The 15,072-nt window shown below is 32.4% G+C and overlaps 1 protein-coding gene across 3 annotated transcripts in view; it reads left to right on the plus strand.

Moving 5' to 3' along the window:
* Window positions 1–14,871, plus strand: part of LOC129256704 (IQ motif and SEC7 domain-containing protein 1-like) — a 39,295-nt gene extending 24,424 nt beyond the window's left edge. For all 3 annotated transcript variants that reach the window (XM_064097716.1, XM_064097717.1, XM_054894869.2), the window contains 9 exons: window positions 446–560; window positions 5,244–5,418; window positions 5,787–5,932; window positions 6,956–7,072; window positions 7,407–7,503; window positions 7,833–7,982; window positions 10,176–10,373; window positions 11,381–11,427; window positions 11,790–14,871. In XM_064097716.1, coding sequence (XP_063953786.1) covers window positions 446–560; window positions 5,244–5,418; window positions 5,787–5,932; window positions 6,956–7,072; window positions 7,407–7,503; window positions 7,833–7,982; window positions 10,176–10,373; window positions 11,381–11,427; window positions 11,790–11,936 — 1,192 coding nt within the window. In that variant the 3' untranslated portion in view covers window positions 11,937–14,871. The remainder of the gene's footprint in view (window positions 1–445; window positions 561–5,243; window positions 5,419–5,786; window positions 5,933–6,955; window positions 7,073–7,406; window positions 7,504–7,832; window positions 7,983–10,175; window positions 10,374–11,380; window positions 11,428–11,789) is intronic.
* The last annotated feature ends 201 nt before the right edge of the window (window positions 14,872–15,072 follow it).

Raw genomic sequence — 15,072 nt, forward strand, 5'->3', positions numbered from 1 at the left:
CTTGACCTCATACAAAGTGGAGTTTAGGAATGGAGAGTATCGATTTGAAAGTGGCCGATAAAAAAAACTAAAATAAGTGGAAGATGCTATATTCTATATTAAAGATATTCATGTGCCAAACACACATTCCCCCTTCAAAACAAAAGTGCTCTCACAAGCAGTTTTTCATTACTAGTAATTGTAACGAAATGAAAAAAAAGACGTACAATTTTTTCAAAGAGTATGTAAATTTAGTTTTTGTAATGCAAGAAATTTTTCTAAAAGCTATCTTGATTCATCTTGTTTTTTTTTCCACTAAACTGTTCTTTCTTTTTCGTTTACTTTTTTAATTGCATACCCTTTTTTCTTTGCATATTCCCCCCTTTTTCATTCAATAATGAGACTACTCTTGTCGACCTATACAGTCCCTCTCATAGCCTTTGATGTCATGTTTTATCTCTTTCAGATGTTTTGTTGAAGCTATGGAATTCAAGGGTTTGACCATCGATGAGGCGCTGAGGAAATTCCAGATGTCTTTCTTGCTTCCTGGAGAGGCACAGAAGATTGAAAGATTAATGGAGGTGAGAAAGAGATAGAGGCCATTTCAAGCCATGAAATATAATGAAATGAATACATGAAACTTACATTTTATCACAAGTAAAAGTCAATTTAGTGATAATAGTGTGAAGTACAATGGAAATGAATTAATTATTTTGAGAGAATGATAAAACGCTATGCACACAAATGAGAAAAGAGTGGAAATCAAAATTTAAAAATGAGCAAGAGATCTGTTCCATCTGAAGATTTGAACCAGATTAAGGATTTTTTAAAAATAACAATGGATTCAGATTATATCATTGGTATTACCTAGTGGATGATATTGTAGTCATGGATATGTAATATCTTCAGATCAAAATTTGCCACGATAACAAGGGTAGACCTGATTCAAAAGAGCTTTCCCACTCAACATTCTGTTTTTAATAAAGAAGGTTCATTGAAGACGACAATTCTCATTGAGATATACTTCAGAAATCAGACATCTAATTGATTGATGTCTCTTTTCACTCTTTATTATTGAAATGTGAAATGCTACATCACGACAAAAAATGCTACAAGTTTTAATTATATTGTATGGATCCATTTTATTGTGAATTATAGCTATTCCCCGGGGGGGGGCCACTTACATTGACGAGTGGATACCATGCACGACCAAAAAAACACGTAAAAAGGATGTCTTTTTCAAGATAGGGCACGTTACGTACGTAACGTGATAAGGGTGTCAAAAACACAAAAATATTGAAAAAAGGGTATCTATTTCGCTCGGAAAAATATACGTGTTTAGGGTCAAATATGCGGGGATGATAAAACAAAATCAAAATGTTTTATAAAGGATGTCCTTTTTGCCCCAACACTACGTGTTTAGAGTCCGATTTGCGTGAGGTGTGGAAGGTGGCCGGGCCGTAATAAACCAAAATAATGGTGTCTAAAGGTAAAACCGACGACCGACGGACGCGTGACATAACAATAAAATATCTCTGTACTTGTTCAGGGGTTCATTTCAGGGAATACTTGCTAAGAGTATCGTTTTGTTTCCAATACTTGTTAAGGGGTGCATTTTCAGAATATGGAAAATACATCGATGTACTTGTTTAGGGGCTCAGTTCTGGGAATACTTGCCAATAGTATTTGTTTCCGATACTTGTTAAGGGTAGGGTTTCACACGCCAATACTTGTTAAGGGGTGCATTTTCAGAATATGGAATATACGTGTTTAGGGTGCTTTTCAAGACCCCGTGGTCGCGCATGGTATCCACTCGTCAATGGAAGTGGCCCCCCCCCCCCCCCGGGAGCTATTCACTCTTCCCCTCTTCCACTGAGGCATTTATATTTATTTATACCCCTTTCATAAACCCAATAAAACATATCCTCCAATTAGCCGCCTAAGAGTAATGCGGATAATTCAATAAAAATTGCGTTCACAAACTCCATAAATTATTTTTACGAGCGCCCGTCCTGAAAAAGGCGGATAATCGTCATGACAACTTGACACGCCCCCTCCAATGCGGTTGTGTTGGAAAAGGGTGACCTTGTGACCGCACCATGGCAATTATCCGCATTATTTGGAAATACGTTCATAAACTCAAAATCTTGTCCCGATGCCGCTATTATGCGGATAATAGCAGCATCAGAATAATGCGGATAACTCTTGTCCTCCTCTGATTTTACGACCAAATTATGCTGCTATTAGCCGCATAATTGTGTTTTATTGGGTTTATGAAAGGGGTATAAGAAATTATTCCCTTAGTATCTGAGAGCCAGGCTAATGATTGTGCTCTGTTTGGGTATTAATAAATTATTGATAATTTCCTAAATCTCTTAAATGCACCACACCTGAGTTGAGTAAAGAAGAAAGCTTTCTGTAATTCCTCTTATAATACACCCCTGGTCTCAATCCTCTCACACATTATGGATTAGATCAGGTAGATCTGGGGTGTGACCCGACAGTGGATCATGGGGTAGAGGTTTAATCCTGGGTGTCATCTATGCCCTAGATATATTGCTCTATTCAACAGCTATCATCTCTTTTCATTTGAAGGAATAGATAGAAAGGGGGTAACTTAGATGAAGTTCAGAGTTGGGTGAAAGTGTTATTTAAGTACAGTCAGTTGAACTATCTATGTCAGTGAGACCTGATGTTCACCATGATGTCTGATTTATAACCAAGATCAAAGAGGCATTAAACTATCCAACTTGCCATGCTGAATTGTTTGTAAAGCTTTTTATTTTTTTTTCATTTCAGTTAGTAGTAGGTGGAGGATTTAGATACAAAATCGCTGCATTATCAGTTGAAAATGAAGCTAAACATTACAAAACTAGTAATCCTTTAATAATCCAATTCTGGAAGTATGCATTCTTCTCTATTTTAATATACTCCATAACTTTTGTTTGGTTGAATATTCAATAAAACCAATTGATTGAATCGCTTGTAAGAATTGTTTTACCCGTTTATTTCATTATACATGTTTATGACAAGATACATCAATCAGTTATCCCTGAACTCACAAGAGAATCCAATATTTAGGTTTTCTGAATGAAATAGAAATAGAAAAATATTTGGTGCATAATTTGGTATTAACATTGCTTACTCACCTCAGGTGATCAATGAGCAGTAACTATTATTCTGTAATCATCATTAATAAAAAAATTAATAAAAAAAACTGAATTTCAGGGGAACAGTAGGATTGAACTTTAGCCAGAAAACACTAAAAATGGACGTCATGGTGACCACCAGGAAATCACTGGATTGCTTTTCCCAAATTTTGAATGGTATAGTAATTGATTTTAGAAGGAAGGATGGAAAGAATTGTGAGATATCATCATTTCAAGATAAATTGTGTTCTGAAACAGTTTCATTTCCATTTAATTTAATCTAATTTCTTAGAATTACAAAACCAGAAAGCAGATACTTTTACTGCAATATACATGTACTATAGGAATTGATACCCTGCATCATCTTTAGATATATAACAGACAAACAATTTTAAATCAATTCAATTCAGTCCAAAGACTGACACATACAAAGTTAACAGAAAAAAAGGGGAAATACATTAAATTATATACCTACGAATTAACAAAATATAATAACGTAATAGTAAGATTAAATATTGCACTCCAGGTTCATACACATTTACAGAAATATCATTAAGGGGGATAAATGCTCTATAAATGAAGAGAAAATATAAAAGCCAAAAACACAAAAAAAATATTGGGATTCAGATTAAATCAGATTAAAGCAATTAAACTGGAGGAAAATGTTTGGTTTTTTTTTTTTTTTTGTTCTTTGAGATTCTCAATGATAGTGCCATGCTATGAAAACTGATGTATTATACACTGTGTATGTTAAGATGACTTTCTTGTAAGGATATTTTCATGAATAACATAGCAGTGCCAAACACATAAGGTCATACTAGTATTCATGTTTATATTAATGTTTTAATATTGACAACATGTATGCATATCAGCATATTTCATATTTGGGTAGTGTGGTGCATGTGTATTATGCAAAGTGAAATCAATCTTTAAAATATGTCTTTAACATTCTATAAATGAAAGAATTATCCTTATTATTATTAATTGCCAGTTTCAAGAGTGTATGTTGAACAAATACCAGTTACCCTTAATGCTTTACTCTTTAAAAGCCAGTTATATCTGATATAAGCATTAGAAATAGAATATATTACACAGGAATTCAAGTCAGGAAATTGGTTGTTTTATCATTGGAAGTGAAAAGTAGACACATTATCATTCCATTATGTAAACATTAATAACACTGTTATGCAGAACTGCAAGTGATTCTTGTTCTATTTATTTTGGGAAGAGTTCATAACAAGGCAGTATTGCATCTAGAATTTTGTATCATTGTTATCTGAATGTTATCTTTAACTTAAGATTTCTTAACATGATATGATCACAGAATGTGCAAAACATTTTTTTTAATTGCTATATAAACAAGATCTCAAAAATTATGAAAATATTAAAGCAACTCCCTGAAGTTTATAGCAAAGACAAAGCTCTTGCTATATTTCATCTTTAAAGGGACTGTTTCCTTTGAAATTATTTTTTAAAATGGGGTCTGAATTTTTTAACACTCGTCTCCATGTAAATGTGAATATATTATGAGAAGTTCAAGAAACTGGGAAATGGCAAAGGTCTATTAAAGTGATGGGCCTATATTTATAAGCCTTAATAAGTGTAGTTATAACCTTATTACATAGGCCACATTAGGTGATTATGTGACATTAATTTTGTTATGAATATGAGCATTCTCTCTGAGCTGATGATAAATATTTCAAAGGTGTTACATGTTAGCTGTATAACCTTTCTTCTTTATCCTTATCAAAAAGGGATCTAGCACAAGAAAGTCAAATAGTTAGGATGTGATGGCTTAATCTTTGACATGTCTATTGCTTGGAGCCTATGTAGGAAGTTATCACAGACACTGAAGTGTGTACATCATATGATAAGGAACCAAGATAAACAAGTTATTTTAGCTCACCAGAGACCTATTGAATTCGGGATTTTTGTTGTAATTTGGAAAGTCGTTTGTTAAATCTTTTACACAGGACGTGATCAACTTTATATACCTTTATGAAGCAGTGAGTAAATAGTTCACGCGAAGTTAAATGGTGATCTAAACAATTGATGAATAAGAAGTTACTGTTTTCAGGTACCATAAAGATTAATGAATTTTTTTTCATTTTGCAGGCTTTCTCCAAGAGGTATTGTTACTGCAATGCTGAGTTTGCAAACAGCTTCCATAATTTGGATACTATCTTTATCTTATCCTTTGCTATCATCATGCTTACAACGGATCTTCATAATCCTAATGTTAAACCTGAGAGAAAGATGAGAATGTCTGACTTCATTAAGAATCTCAGTGGTAAGCAAAGGGGATACAGGGATAGTATATTTAGGGAGGGGACATGAATCCATGACATATATGGTACCTCAAGGCTCAATATTATAGTCTTCCAATTCCAATTGATACTATTTAATGACGATTTCATTTTTAAAAACTATCTTTTTATTTCTGTAGTATCTATTTGAACTTTTGAAGGACCTTTGCAGATAAGGAAGGATATAGTCAAACAAATAAAATGGAGATATAGTTGGATTCACTGATATTAATAGTAATAATACATTTAGAATGTATTTAAAAAGAATAATACATCACTGTCTTAATCCAAATACCCGTAGGATTGGACAGAAAAAATGTGAATGATTTGATCTTGATTCTTTTACTTTTAGGTATTGATAATGAGCATGACTTAGACCCTGAGCTGTTAACAGGGATTTATGAACGGATTAAGAAGAAAGCTTTTCAACCAGGTGAAGATCATGTGACTGCAGTACGTAAACTAGAAGCTAACATCATGGGAGAAAAACCATTCCCTGTAAGTCACCTTAGAGTCATTTTCCTCTTTGAAAGCATAAGAAAAGAAATTTCACAAGAGTACTCATTTTCTACATCAAAAAAGGAGAATAAGAAGGGGGCAAAAACTTGGAAAATAAAAAAATCAGATTGAGAAAAGTGGCTATAATGAGAATAACAGTAATATTCAACTTGTGAATTGTATTCCTAGCAGATCTATTTTTTCTATTTACCTGCTTGTCAATAAATATTGATTTGAATTAATAGCATATATGCTAGTTAAGCATTTAACTTAGAAATGTATTTTCATCGTAATCATAATTTGACATTACCTTTCTTAAAATCCTTTAAATCACAGTGCACTAGAAATGTGCAGTGGTGTAATCTGAAACACACAGTTTGAGGATGAATGTACTATATAAGCACAAATTGGTAATGGTTATTTACGCTCGCTACTTTTTGCAAAAATTCAACATTGTAAATATGTTTCTTTATTGGATAACTGTTACAAATGAAAACAGAACCAAAATCTTGAATACACTAAATTTTCATGGGAAAATAGAAGTAAAGATATTTTCCCTCAATTACAGCAGTTTGGTGTTGAAGAAGAATTATTTTCTATATCCTGCTATTGCCATGGAATTCAATGCATACTCTTTCACTGGGAAATATTTTTTGTTTACCTTTCATGCTTTTTGTTAACCATTTCCCTGTTTTCAAGCTTGATTTTTAATGTATTGTTGAAACTTAGAGGAAGTATAGACTTCCACTGATATTTCCGTTGCCTTGGCCTATATCCTGTTGGTTTCACTCAAATAATGAAAATTACCTTTCTTGTATATTTTTTCTTTTTTACCTGTTGCAGTGATTATTATTAGATGACTACATCACGTTGATGAGAGACATATTATGGCAACCTTTTCAAAGTCTCTATATCTTAGGCTATATTTATAAATTTAGATGCCCAAATACCCAATGGTGGTAGGAAAGTGAGGATATGTTGTATAATTTTATAAAAACTTTGCTTTCTGTTGTTCTTTTTCAGCTTGCCGAGCCCCACAGAAGACTGGTCAGCTCTTGTAGTCTCCTTGAGGTTAATGATCCCACAAAGAAAGATAAGAAACACATCAGAGAAGTCTTCCTCCTTAATGATATGATACTGGTAAGATCATATCACACATACATCCTTCTTCTCCCCACCCCCCCTTTTTTTTTTATTTTTTTTTTTTTTATTAAAGATTAATTATTAAGTTTAAAGTTATACAAGAATTAAAGAGAAAATTTGATATTTTTCTAAATATTGTATGGACTAGAGAATATGTAAAAAAAATGAAATAATAATTAACAAATTACCCATAATATCATTTCAGTCCCCACCCCTCCACATCTTTCCCTATATTTTTCTTAACCAATAAAAATCGACTTATCATAAATCTATAATAATAGCTTTGGAATATACCTTATAACTTTCTCTCTTTTGTATTAATTTGCCTTAGATCACCAAGCTATACAAGAAGAAAACTGGGGCTATCTTAGGATATAAGAAGAAAGTACTTCTTCAGGGAGCTACTGTACTAGAGTTCTCATCACAACGTAAGTAATATCATGCATTATTACTATGAATATAATTAATCAAATCATTGTCTTAGTGCATATCCTGGATTATAAAAAAACAACTACAAATGCATTATGTTTACATTAGATGCTACTGTATATAGTGTACAAATGAGTATTGGTTTCCTGTGTATTTCATTGCAAAACAAGAAAGGGTTATAGGTGGGTTATGTTCATGAAGATTGTTTATCATAAATAAAAGATGAAGTGAACATTAACCAATCACTTCAGGACCTGGACAGGATTTATTTTGGGATTTGTCAACAAGTTAATGGTTTGTCTAAAATGACATGTTCATCTTTGTTCAGACTATCCATATGGTATCCGCCTGGTCTCAAGACAAGACAAGACCTTAGCATCATTCTGTGCCAGTCATCCTGATGATAGGACCAAGTTTGTAGGAGATATCAGGGAATGTATCCTAGAGATTGAAGAGATGGAAAGTCTCAGAATAGAAGGTAGGTCATCACGAGCATCCAACATCAAATCTGTTGGTATAAAATCTGCTATCATTGACTGTTACATTATCTGCTTACATTTATTGTCAAGTCTATTGCTAGGATGTGCAAGCTTACAAACTACATGTTTCAGATTTCTCCAACACCTGCCGATAAGATTAGAAATGACACTAGAATGTTAATGTTCAGCAAGATGTATACTACATGTAGGTCTTTCTGATGATGAATCTGGTGTAATATTTTTTTTTTATATGACAACCCCCCCCCCAAAAAAAAGAGAAGACATTACCAAACGTCCCAGAATTTAATCATAATGTGTCATGCATTCTATGTGCTTATAGCATTAAATATAGTCATTGGATTATGATAGATGCTTTGTATGTTATTCCAGAAGTCATGATTATAATTACTCTAGCTATGACAGGCATACTAAATACAAGATTTTTTTTTATTCATATTATTTAATCTTTTGGACTTAATGATTTTTTAGTAAATAGTACATTATTGTTGGATGGGATGCTGCCTCTATGTAGTATTTCTGTACCTAAATGATAGTTATTTATATCAAAAGAGTAACCTGGTATATACCCATTTTATATTCAGCTGCCATACCATATAATAAAAGGAAATTATGGGCAGGTAAGATTTTGTTTGTGGCAAACAGAAGCACAGCAATCATTGTGATTTATAAAATGCTGCACAAAATGAAATGTCTTTCAATTGAATAGAGTGGAAATATAATTGAAAGGTTAGAAATCCATAAATAAATGTAAGAGAAAAAGATGTGTGAAATTGAAATGAATAAACATGAATTTTGTTTAATATTAAATGTTATTTCTTTCTTGAAAATTATGATGCATGGATTGCTGTGAAATTACTCTATGTAATAAAAGGAAAAGCCTTTTCCTCTTGCATAGGTTTTCAAATTTTTCTGTTTATGTGATACCGTGACCAAAAACATATTTTTAAAAGTTATACTTCTGTTTATATCATCCTGCACATACAACAGATGCCAATTTTTTTTAACAATTGTTGCATTGATATTGATTAAGCAGCTTAAACTTGATAATGTTTATCATCATAGTTCTAACAGACAAATTATTTGCATTATTTTGGTGAGATAAATATGTAGATTTAAAAGCTGTCTATGTTGTATAGTCCTCTATGTCTGTCTTTTGTGTAGCAAAAGCATGTATATTGTACAGGTTCTAATGCATTTTCTGCCCTTATGTTATTGTTAAAAATTAAGTTATTTGCATCACATAAAACACTAGATAAAAGTATTGATTTACTTAAGATCTATTGACATTGAGATAAATGTGTCAATTTACATGTAAAATAATGATATACCTTGTCATCTTGTAATGTAAAGCCCCAATCTGGATAATTATTTTAAAAGTGTGTTTGCATTTTCTGCCTGTAAATATTGTTTCTGAAATACTAGAGGTGTATGCATTCAGATGTAAGCTAGAGCCTTTGCTTTGTGTTTGATAGTATTAAGGGCAAAAAGGCTGTTTTAGTGTTCCAATCTGTCTGTAAAGCCTGTAGCTACATGTGTTATAGCAACCAGCATTATTTCAAGGTTATTATTGCAAATTGAAACTGATCTACATTGCCTTGTCTCACCTGATGATAGGAGCTTGACTGCACCTTACTTTGATTTCCTTTCAACGGATATTAGAATGATCTTGTAAATCCATGTGACATACTTTGACTTCCTACATTCTACCTTTAAGGTGAATGCATGGGATGGGGAAAAAAATTTGGTATATGAGTGAAATAACATCTATTCACCTTCGGGGAATATTATTGTTCTATGGTACTAACAAAATGGAAACAAATCTGTAATAACATTGAATTTGTGAATCTTTGGTTTGTGAAAATTTTGAAGTATTCTTTGATTGCAGTTGTGAATAAAAGTGGGATAAAGAAATCAGTTGAAATCTAAATTTCAAGACTGTTTTGAACAGATTTTGGTCCGATTATGATGTCACTTGAGTAGTAACATTACACATGTATGCAGATGTATTGAAACCCTTTCATTAGCTAACGGTATGAAATGTCAAAATGCATGAAAATCCTTTCAAAATGCAATGGGTATGTTAATTAATGATATTGTTGGAAGTGTTGTGATGAGCTTATTGACGCCACAAAATCATGATTCCTTTTTTCTTTGTCTGTTTGTGTCTACAGCTGAACTTGAGAGACAAAAGATGATTCGTAAGAGTCAAGCGAGTACATCTGATTCTGGAGTAGGTTTGGATACAGAGAGTTTAGCAAGTACTCAGAATCTGAGTGGTAGTATGGATTCATTAGCACCACCTCTCAAAGATGGTAGTCTCAAGAGAACAACTCTATCAAATTCACTCATGGATCTCAAAGAAGCAGCAAGTAATTATAAACTTCATATAGTTTGTTAAATCAAAGATGACCTTTGACCTTGCTCATGTACAGATAAGGTTCATTTCCTATGAATTACAAGTCATTGATTGTAATATCAGAAAAGAAAGTCAAATTCATTTTTTTTTATGTGACAAGGGGTTTGGGTTAATTCAAAGGAGTTTTTCACTTATAAATTACAGACTGCTGCCAAAAATAACATTCTTGTTTTATCAAATATAGAAATAGAGTGCTCTTTCAGCAATAGTTTTTTATTCTTTTTTTTTTAATATTGATAATTGGGTACAAGTTCTAATTTTCAAAAATGAGCCCTTTTTATTCATTTAAATACGATAGGTCAGTGCAGAAGTAGTATTTTGTTTTAGTACTGATCATCAGAAATTGAAAATAAGGAAAAATCTTGCCAATTAGCATTAGATAGTGTTGGTATGCCCTTTAGGGATTAGGGAGGTGCATTAAAGCCTACTAATTGTTTCCTGTTTCTGAGGATCATGCATTGATGCTATTCTTAGGTGTTGTGTTGGTATGGAGGATGACTGATATTAAGTTGAACTTGTAGAAGCACGAGGATAGTAAAAATAAACACGTCAGCTGATATTTGAAGGATTTTTTACTTTCTTCCTATGCCAAACTTCTATTTTTAAAGAGCATCCGTGCAATTATTGTTGGCTAACATTTGCAATACATGTATAACATTGAATTTAGAGATTGAAGAATGCATCAGCACTGTATGTATTTACACCTCATGTGAAAATCATTTTGAGATTCTAGTAGATAAGGTGACTCTTAAGAGTGGAGAACATATCTTATCCTGGAAATTATTGACGAAGACAATGTTATATTCTTGACTGTCTGCAGTGTTAGTGGAATGTAAGCAGACAAACATTTACATGCATATTTCTTGTTCTGTCTTTTATCCTTAAATAGAATTAATTGAATTTAATAATTGGTATTATTACTCAATTCGTTTCCTGTGTTCATTTTTTTTTCACCTGTAGATAAATCAGACCATAGAAGCAGTGTTAGCTCTCTAGACAGTGGTGTGGTAAGTCAATATCATTCTTTTTTAGAAGAGGAATTATTTTGTAATTTCATATTATAAATGAACTAATAGCACATGTCTATCAGTATACAAGTTTTGAACTTGAAATGCAGTCTTGATAAAGTTATTATGAACTAAAAAAAAATATGTAAGAGTGCTAAATGAAGAAATGCTATCGTATATAGTAGAGTGAGACCTTGTGTGCAGGCGGTTACTGATATTGAGCTAATTTTAGATGAGCTGAAGTTTAAAGTCACACAAAACTTATAAAATATGTGTAGACAAGAAGTGATTTGTGAACATTGAATTCACTTCTCTTGTTTATTGATTTTAATAAGATTGATTCCATTGTATGATTTCCACAGCCAATCGATATCAATGCCACCATGCCACTACCAAAGAAGAGTCGTTCACCTCTTCCTAGTTCCATGTGGGGAAGAAAGAAGCAGGTTCCTACCAATAGAGGTCCACCCGGTATAACCCCATCTCCCCATGCAGAATCTAATGCCTGATGATCTACCCCTCATATTCACCTGATCATATTGGTTCAGATGAAGCTAGTCGATGGTGCTTCCCAAGATAATACGGGAATGGATGGTGTGCTATCCTAAAAGTAGCAGCAGGTCCAGTGCCAAGTTGTTCTCAAGCTGTCAGTATTTCAAGAGTTGCAGGAGCCACTGCTAATTTGATGAATGAGATACCAAAACAGATGATCAATCAAAACAGTGTCGCTCCGTGTGGGCATTAAATGTATCTTACATGTAGCAGCTTCAGTGGTCATAGGTGTAATGCTCAATACACTATTGATGCTCAGAGTTCATTGCTTGCATAATAGATTAGATGCAATAATACTTCGGAACAGTAATAGGCTAGTGAGCAAGATTTATGAACAAATTGCTTTAATTATTTATATAACAAGCCATGAAGAGAAACTGGTACAGTCTTCTAGCATGTTACAGTGTGAAGACGTCAAACTGGTGTGAACTGGTAGATTTTGAATAATCTTCACTATAAAACAATTCCAAGGTAATTTCTTCCAAGAATGGAGTACCTTGACATTGCACAATTTGTAGGATAGAAGAAGAGCTCTCCCATAGTTCTGAACACTGTAAAATGCACCATATCTGCTGTCATAGTGCTCTATCTTCATGTCTTGCCAAAGATTGAATATAATATATTATGACTAATGCTCGAGTCAAAGGTTAGTTTGTGATCAGTTAGAAAACAATAACAATCAAGTTAAGACTAACTGTCATCAGAAATTACCAGCGAGCATTGATCAAAGGTTTTATAAAAGAATTAAATGCTTCAATGAATGATGCAAGAAAAATAGTGATATGCAGTTAAATTAAAAAAAAAACAATATTTTCTATCTAATTTTATAACAAAACCTAATGTGAAAATTGATTACATCTGTGCAGCAAAGGTAACAAGGGGAAGAGAAATAAAGAGTAGATCATTGTAAAAATTTCTGATGCCTTGTTTGTATTCTTAGTTTGTGTATTGTGGAGATGTTTATGATGGCATAAAGACATCATAATCGGTGATTCAAGAATTTCAGCATTAGTCTACCAAGAGACATTATGATTTAATTGTGGTTCTTATACACACAAACTAAGCACAGAACTAAATAGTAGCAGTAGCGATCTCACTTTCCAACATATTTCGGCCATAGAAAACACCTTTTTCATCTAGGAAAGGGGTCATTTGTTTATGATTTTCAGACCAGAATTTTTTTTAAATTAATTTTTAAGTGGTATCCCTGAGTAAATACAAACCTTCATTAGTTAACCCATGTATAGCTTATGTTTTGTAACCTTACGTATTTCTTCATTTTCATATAAACATATTGGCTTCCCATGCTAACCCTTGAGGGCTCACTTGAATTTTGAGATATTATTTGGGAAGTATAGACTAACCTGAGTTCATACATGTTTGGTATTAGTTATATCCCAGAATATATTTTAATAGAGTTGAATTCAATCAGTTCATAACTTTTAACAGTCATGTGGATAGAGATATTAAAATTGTATTGACAATTTAACAGGTTTAAGTCTTTAAATCAAAATTTTCATTTAATATTTCCTATTCAGACTTCACTATTTATCAAATAGAATGAAAACCAAACCAATGCACAACAAGATGTTGAAAGAAGCAGACCTATTAAAGTCTATTTGCCTTGTTTGAAATTGGGAGTGAAAATAAGAACGAAATAGAATGCTTGTTGTGCCATTTCAATAGTGTAGATATAGATTACAGATCACTTGTCTTACAAGTGTTTTATTTCTATTCAGAATTATTCTATAACTACATAGAGCAAGGTAAACTGACTTAAACATGTTCATGAATATAGTTCATTAAGGCCCAAAATACTTTAACTTGCATATTCTGTTTAGATAATTTATTATCCTCTTTGTATTGGAAATATATTCTATGCATATTATATATTAACTTCTCTTTTCTTTTTGTACTTTCAAATACAAATTTTGAAAACAAAAAATCTGAGAAATAAAAAGAGGGTGTCAAAGAATGTGATGGTCTTTAGAAATTTTTTATTAAAATTGCATTTAATAGAAGCCAATTTATCCTATTACAAATGAGAGAAATTCTACACTGGGTGGCCATTATAATAAGCACCCCACCCCGCCCCCACCCCACCCCGAATAGTTGTAGCCAAAAATGCTGTTTTTAACGCTGGCATGAATTGAAGCTGTGGATTTTTTTTTTTGGGGGGGGGGATTAACTATTGTGTAATCCCTGACTTGAATAATGTGGAGTCATGTATGTATGCCAGGATTTTTCAAAATGAAAAGGTCTGTGATTAAACCAATATCAGCCTGTTCTGAATGGTATCCACTCAGTTTATTGCAACAATCTTTCAAGAAAGCTGCACTTAGAATAGAAGAAATAAAAAGGTAATAAAAATATATATATGAAGTAACATTGAAAATGTACCTTGCCCAGATTTCTGATTGTAAATCAACGTATTTTAAATGTGCAATGATTATCATAGTAACTAAAATGATTACATATGTTTAAGTGTTTATTATTATATTATGCATGCATACCCAACTTAAAGAAAAGAATTTGTTATTTTTCAACCATTCGTCTGTTGCTTCAGCAATTTTAATTTATTGTCGCTTTACAAAGATGTAGCAATGATATTTTGTCGAAAGTTAAATAGATATTTATAATTTTGTCAAACATATTTTCATTTTTATACATTTTTTTTCAATTGACACAGCTCGTGCATATAATTTGCATTAAAAATTAATAGCAAAAACATATATTAAAAGTCATACAGTTTGTAATTTATCTTAAATAGTCTGTGAATGTTTGTAAATTGTAACACTTGCATGTAAGTGTACTGTAAAGAGAGCTTCAAAATTTCTTTTTAAAAGGAAATTAAAAGAATTGTCTATTATTTCAATAAATTATGGAAATGAAGACTAGTTGTTTTGAGGTAATTTTTGTACATGTTTGTGTTGAAATATAGATATATACAATTCATGTTAACCCATTGCCTATTGAATTCATAGTTCCCATAGGCAGTCAGTCGGCAGGTCCTCAAAAAGTAGCTTCATTTATTCCAGGCATATTCATGACTAGACAGGTTTTGCATATTTAATGAGCTGGGCGCTGACTAAA

The sequence above is a fragment of the Lytechinus pictus genome, chromosome 3 (genome assembly GCF_037042905.1).
Source record: "Lytechinus pictus isolate F3 Inbred chromosome 3, Lp3.0, whole genome shotgun sequence".
In the NCBI taxonomy this organism is placed as follows: Eukaryota; Metazoa; Echinodermata; class Echinoidea; order Temnopleuroida; family Toxopneustidae; genus Lytechinus; species Lytechinus pictus.